At 44.8% G+C, this 7,286-nt stretch overlaps 1 protein-coding gene across 1 annotated transcript in view; it reads right to left on the bottom strand.

The window, feature by feature from the left end:
- Positions 1-2,112, bottom strand: part of LOC103132818 (glutaconyl-CoA decarboxylase subunit gamma-like) — a 40,110-nt gene extending 37,998 nt beyond the window's left edge. The window contains exons 1-3 of the mRNA XM_016667599.1: positions 1,988-2,112; positions 256-561; positions 6-171 (exon numbers count right to left, since the gene is read on the bottom strand). Of these exons, the coding sequence (XP_016523085.1) occupies positions 6-171; positions 256-484 (395 nt within the window). The 5' untranslated portion in view covers positions 485-561; positions 1,988-2,112. The remainder of the gene's footprint in view (positions 1-5; positions 172-255; positions 562-1,987) is intronic.
- Between the last annotated feature and the right edge of the window lie 5,174 nt (positions 2,113-7,286).

The raw sequence follows: 7,286 nt of genomic DNA, 5'->3' as shown, positions 1-7,286 counted from the left end.
AGAGCAGGCAGAGCAGCTTCACCCTGCAGCGAGGCTGGAAGGACACTGGGAGCTTCACTGGGAGCTGAGGACGGACAGACGCTGCAGCTGGTGGCGGCGCAGGAGCTGCTGGCGGATCAGTTGCTGCTCCAGACTTTGTTGGAGCTGGAGGTTCTGGAGGTTCTGGAAGTTCTGGAACAAAAACAATCCAACATTTCAGTCACACTGAAATGTTGGATGAAAGCTGCATTTCTCCTGAACTTCTGCTTTTCGTACCTTTGAACCGCGTTTGGTTCGTCACCTTGCCGCCCTCATGCTGAACTTCACAGATGTAATCATAATTGTAGAGCGTCTCGTTTTTAACCAGCCTGATGATGGCAGAACTTCTCGACCCGCTGATCTCCTGCTGTTTCTCCTCAGCAGGCGCCGGCTCCTCCTTGCTGCCCTTCTGTCTTTTCCAGGAGATCTGGACCGGAGGAGGATACATGCCTGAGGCCAGACACATCAGAGCCGTGTTTCCCTCCACACGGTCTTTAGTTTTCACCGGACACACAGTCACCTCGGGCGGCACCACTTTTCTACCTGAACACAGCAGAAACAAACAGAAAGAGAAATATTTCAGGTCATCAACACATTTTAATGTCAGGAAACGATAAACTGAGTGAATAAGAGACACAGTTTTAAACTGATTTCATTTATTAACTGTTTATTAGTTCACTAAAAGACCCGACCCATCCAGGAGGTCCTAGAAGAATCCAGAACCAGACTTTACTGCCTCGGTTAAGGTCAGAGGTCATGATTCCAGAATAAGGAGAGGCTGACACCAAACAACACAAAGACCCGTCTGACATTTATGATCCCTGAAACATTCTGCAGACTGATGAGTCGGGACTGGACCTTTCAGAACCTGAACGTCCCGTTACATCTGGTGTAAAACTGACAGCGGGTCAGAACCAGAACATCACATTACAGTCAAACACGGAGGTGGCAGAGTGATGCTGTGGGACTGATGTGCTGCTGAGGGACCTGGAGAACCTGCTGTACCTGGTAGAACAACGATCCAAAGAACTCCAGCAAGTTCAGCTCTGAATGGAAATGAAACGAAGTAAAATGTAGGTACGGCCTAGTCAAAGCCTGGACTCTACCATCACCTTCAGCTGCTCATTCCTACTGGTAACCTGCCCTCTGTGTCTGAATGAAATCAGTTCAGCAAAGCAGAGGGTCAGAGTTCCTCCACTGGGATTTACAGAGTCTTTACTGGTTCTGATGGTTGAACCAGAAATCAGGTCTGGATTTTTTCTCACATTTGAAGTAAATCGGTATTCTTAACACAGATGTTTTCAAATCACTAAGCTACTCGCCAGTCCACAACAAACTTCTGTAAAGAATCTGGACTTGCATCCACAAAATTACAGGTAAACCATTTTTATTCATTTAATCCATTATTTGTAGCTATTTTTACCAGTTCAATATTCATAAGATAAATATACAGGTGGATAAAATGAAAGGCTGTCTGTTTTATTTATTTTCAAGATTATTTTTTTGTATTTTTTTTGACAAAGTATATATTTATAAACTTTATCAAGATAAAAAGGGTTTATTTTCATCTAAAACACACCATTTAACATTGGTTGCTCAGTATTTACTATTTGTTCCTCCTAAATTAACATATATGATTAATTTAAAATAAACTTTTTTGGGTAGGCAGCTGAATACTTGAGTATAATTTTGCAGAGCGATTTAAGATAAAGAAAGAAATTAGGGTTCATAAATCCTAAAGCTATTATATAGGGTTTTGAGATATTATTCTCCAAAATTTGTAAAAATAACAAAAGTAGTTCATAAAGTTGCTTGGGAAATTTTGGACACATTTTTCATCAATTATTTATATTTTCATGTTGCATTCTCTGCTAATGATAAAAACTTACAAGTAAATCCTAGAGCAGCAGAAAGTGACATTAAACACATTTTAGTTTCTGTGATAAAACCAGTAAATGTTGGTTCTTACCTGTTACAAACAGTTTGGTTCCAGAACCAAAGATGGGGTAAGATATTCCTAACTTCTACACAGTGAGACAGACTGATACAAAAACCTGTCTGCAGTTTTTGTTGCTTAATGAATCAAATTTTCTCTACTAACTTTATGTAACTCTGAGTTTTAGTCGTTTGTAGAGGAGTAAATTGTGGTGGTAATACTTTATTTGAAGGAGTGTGCATAAGACTGACATGACACTGTCATAAACATGAAGAAGTCTTTATGAATGTTTATGACAGTTGTCATGAAGTGTCATTCGGTAAATAATGACACTTTAATGCAAAGTTGGTTTAAAAGTCCATTAAAATGCCAACTTTGCATTAAATTATCATAATTTACAAAATCATGCAAAATTGGCACTTTTAATGGACTTTTAGAGCAACTTTGCATTAAAGTGTCATTATTTACCGAATGACACTTCATGACAATTGTCATAAACATTCATAAAGACTCGTTTATGTTTATGACAGGTGTTATATCAGTCTTATGCAAACCCCTTCAAATAAAGTGTTACCATTGTGACTTGTAGTAGTTACTCAGAATCAGTGTGACAGTCTTTACCGTCCCAAAAAGGGTAAATGCAGGAATATCGCTGAAATGAAAAGACAATAACTTACAATACAGGATGGTCCATAAGTTTCCATACATAGGAGAAGGTAAAATGTATATTTCTTTTATATTTCAGATACCCAAGAAGATGCGTTTGACCAAAGAGCAAAGAATTAAAATTATACTGATGGCTGGATGAGGAAGCAGTCACATGGTTGCACGAAACTTTAACAGAAAACATGGAACGAGCCTCACACACAACGCTGTGGAAAAACTTATTTGCAAATCAACCACAAACTGGTTCAAGATGTGCTGCGATTACACAGAGGCCCACGAAAATAAAAACGGTTGTCCAATATAAAATGTTTATTTTCTCTATGTATGGAAACTTGTGGCCCACCCTGTAGCTCAGAAATGTAAAATAAGCTAAGCTCTTTTTAAAATTTAAATTGTTTTCAATATTTATATTTTCATAATTAATTCTCTACTAATGATAAAATCCAACATGTAAATCCTGAAGCAGCAGAAAGTGACTCTAACCTCATTCTAACTTCTCCAGTAAACCCAGTCAGTGTTGGTTCTTACCGGTTCCATCCAGTCTGGCTCCAGAACCAAAGCGGTACCAGAACCTCCACAGAAACCAGTCTGCTGCTGAACGGGTCGGCTGAGGGGAACCGGTCCAGATGATGCAGCAGGATCAGGTTTCAGCTCCATGATGAGTTTCTCTGATGTTCACATCAACATGGCTGCTGAAGCTGCTGTGAGGTTCTGATGGATCAGAACCATCAGAAATGTGCTGTGAAGGTCCAAAGTGGGTCTGAAGGAAGCTCTGCAGACATCATGTCTAAAGCTCTCATCTCTCCCACTGGGTCTCCTGGTTTGTTGGGACGTCGTCTTGCTGAAAGTCTTCAGTGTTCAGTCTGAGCTGCAGCTGCTGAGATCTCCTGAGATCATGAATGCAGCACGGAGGGAGGGCTGTGGTTTCCTGGAGGCTGATGGAGCCATGAAGCTCACACTGATCAGGGGGATGGAGACAGGTCAGACGTGCAGTCAGAGGTCGTGACCTTTGACCTGTAGTTTGTTTCTGACTGTAAATGCTGAGAAAACCTCACGAAAACGAGAAGCTCTGAGTTCCTCAGATTTGCAGCACTCTGCTTCTCTGCTACATTGTGGTTTACCCCGGTGAATGAGAGGGTAGCCTCCCTCCGCCTACGGGTGGGGGTAAGGGTTCTGACTGTTGTATGTGCTTACGGGCCGAACAACAGTTCAGATTACCCACCCTTCTTGGAGTCCTTAGAGGGGGTACTGGAGAGTGCCCCTCCTGGGGACTCCCTTGTACTGCTGGGGAACTTCAACACTCACATGGACAATGAGGGTGAGACCTGGAGGGACCAGAACCGGTTGGGAGGAACGGCCCCCCCAATCTGAACTCGAGTGGTGTCCTGTTGTTGGACTTCTGTGCTCGTCATGGATTGTCCATCACAAACACCATGTTAAAGCATAAGGGTGTCCATATGTGCACTTGGCACCAGGACACCCTGTAAGAGCAGAAATACTATTTAAGGAGTATTTTTTGTGAAAAGGATTTTGGCACCTCACTAGGTCGACCTGATCGACTTCCATTTGCGTGCAAAGTGCAAATGGAAGGAAAAATGACTTGTAAGGGATGTCTGTTTGGAAAAGATAAGAACAACAATTTGAGACAAATTCTGAAATGGAGCAGATGTTGGGTTCATGAGGTCTCAAATATTTTACAGGTCGTCTAATACACACTCAGTATAAGGCACGCCAAAATCTTTACGCAAATCAAGGGTAGCAACGCCATTGGTTGAAACTTTCCAACTCACATCAGTGAGGATGAGAGCGGTGCAGCAACAACACTGTTTATAGTGGGGATGGTGGTGCTGCTGACTTCAACTTGGGACGATGTGGGCCGGTGGGCGGAATACTTCGAAGACCTCCTCAATCCCACCAACATGCCTTCTGTTGAGGAAGCTGAGCCTGTGGACTCTGGGTTGGTCTCTCCAATCTCTGGGGACGAGGTCGCCGAGGTGGTCAAAAAGCTCCTCTGTGGCAGGGCCCCGGGGGTGGATGAGATCCGCCCGGAGTTCCTTAAGGCTCTGGATGTTGTAGGGTTGTGTTGGCTCACGCGACTCTGCAATATCGCAGAGTTCCCCTGGATTTGGGGAACTCTGCAGTTCCCCTGGATTGGCAGACTGGGGTGGTGGTTCCTCTGTTTAAAAAGGGGGACCGGAGGGTGTGCTCCAGTTACAGGGGGGTCACACTCTTTAGCCTTCCTGGTAAGGCCTATTCAGGGGTCCTGGAGAGGAGGGTCCGTCGGATGGTTGAACCTCGGATTCAGGAAGGGTAGTGTGGTTTTTGTCCTGGTCGTGGAATACTGGATCAGCTCTACACCCTCAGCAGGGTCCTGGAGGGTTCTGGGAGTTCGCCCAACTGGTCTACATGTGTTTTGTGGACATGGAGAAGACATTCCACCGTGTCCCTTGGGGAGTCCTGTGGGGGTTCTCCGGGAGTATGGGGTACTGGTCCCTTTGATACGAGCTGTCAGGTCCTTGTATGACCGGTGCCAGAGTCTGGTCCGCATTGTCGGCAGTAAATCGGGCTCGTTTCCGGTGAGAGTTGGACTCCGCCAAGGCTGCCCTTTGTCACCGATTCTGTTCATTACCTCCATGGACAGAATTTCTAGGCACAGCCGAGGTGTTGAGGGGATCTGTTTTGGTGGCCTTAGGATCGCATTTCTGCTTTTTGCGTATGATGTGGTCCTGTTGGCTTCATCCGAACGTGATCTGCAGCTCTCGCAGGAGCGGTTCGCAGCCGAGTGTGAAGCGGCCGGGATGAGGCTCAGTTCCTCCAAATCCAAGGCCATGGTCTAGAGCCGGAAAAGGGTAGGGCAGGATCGTCCTGCCCCAAGTGGAGGAGTTTAAGCATCTGGGGATCTTGTTCACGAATGTCGGAAGAAGGGAGCGGGAGATCGACAGGTGGACTAGGGCAGCGTCTGCCGTGAAGCGGGTGTTGTACCGGTCCGTTGTGGTGAAGAGAGAGCTGAGTCAAAAATCGAAGCTCTCGATTTACCGGTCGATCTACGTTCCCACCCTCATCTATGGTTATGAGCTTTGGGTCATGACCGAAAGAACGAGGTCATGGATACAAGCGGCCGAAATGGGTTTTCTCCGTAGGGTGGCTGGGCTCTCCCTTGGAGAGAGAAGCTCGGTCATCCAGAAGGGACTCAGAGTAGAGCTGCTGCTCCTCCTCGTCGAGAGGAGCCAGTTGAGGCTCGGGCATCTGGTAAGGATGCCTCCTGGACGCCTCCCTGGTTAGGAGTTCCAGGCACGTCCCACCGGGAGGAGGGGAAGACCCAGGACACGCTGGAGGGACGATGTTTCTCAGCTGGCCTGGGAACACCTTGGGGTTCCCCTGGAGGAGCTGGAAGAAGTGGCTGGGAAGAGGGAAGTCTGGGCCTCCTTACTTAGGCTGCTGACTCCGCAACCCAACCCCGGATAAGGGGAAGAAAATGGATGGATGGATGGATGGATGGATGGATGATTCTCTGAAGCTGGCTTGGTGAACACATCCTAGTATCTCTGATGTTGGGTTTCTAACTGTTTTGATGGGACTGCAGCTGGGAAAAGAGAGAAAGTGGAATTTGCTTTAACATAAATGAAAGTTGATGTTCTGATGTCAGGGTTCCTGGAAACATGCAGTCCCTGGCGTCATTTTTATCAAATGTAAGCTTATTTACTGAGGATGCTCTTTTATCTGGCCAGTGCTTACATGCGTCACAATTCTACACATCAGAGGCTGAACAATGGAAAGTGGTGGGGCTGTAAAGAGAGAATGGAACAGTAAGCACAAAACTAGCTAACTGAAATAAAGCAACATCAACAAATCCTCTTATATCCATGCTGTCATCAGTCATTTTCTTACACAAGCATCTCTACTTCTACAGTTTAGGCCACTGGTGCCCAAAGTCGATCCAGGAAGGCCAGTCTTGTGTGAAATTCTGTTCCTAAGTTAAAATCTGTTTCCCCTGTGTAGGCGGCATGGCTCAAATAAGGAAGAGGACATTTTCTCCATGTGGGATCATTTTGATCTTGTCACAGAGAATAAGGTAAATTATTATTACATTCTCATTTCCACTTGTAACCACTACTTAGTTTAATTAGCAATAAACTCAGCAGTAAAGTTACTTTTGTTCTAGGGTCACACAGGAGGATGATAAGCAAATAAATTCAACAACTCCAGTTTATTTTTTCTTTCCCCACAAAAGAATAACCATTCAGGTGACACTAATTACCTTCATGAAGATTAATAAAAACTTAAATTGTCCACTCTTAGAAAAAAATAAAATATTCAGAAAAATAAGTGTACTCATGTCAACAACCGCTTCTTTTCCAAGAAAAAAAATTACATATTCCAGTTAGTCCTTCAGTATACAGTTCAGTCAGTCAGTTCAGTCAATGTGCACATAGATTGTCAGATTGGGGGCCCCCTTTTTGTTCAATAAGCTTATGTAGCCGGGGCATATTGTCTCCCCTGAATGTGTGCTGCTGCGCCCTCTTCCTCTTGCCCATATATGGAAGATGCTGTGACAGAGCGCAGCTGGCTTGTTAGGGAGACAGGTAATCAGCATTTGCATTTAAAAGCAGGTAGATCGCTGAGATGATCAGATGCAGGCTGAGAACTTGTGCACAGGTTTGTTTAA

The sequence above is a fragment of the Poecilia formosa genome, unplaced genomic scaffold, assembly GCF_000485575.1.
Source record: "Poecilia formosa unplaced genomic scaffold, Poecilia_formosa-5.1.2 Scaffold1357, whole genome shotgun sequence".
In the NCBI taxonomy this organism is placed as follows: Eukaryota; Metazoa; Chordata; class Actinopteri; order Cyprinodontiformes; family Poeciliidae; genus Poecilia; species Poecilia formosa.
The sequence above is the reverse complement of the archived record's forward strand: the minus strand, read 5'-3'. Positions and strand labels throughout refer to the sequence as shown.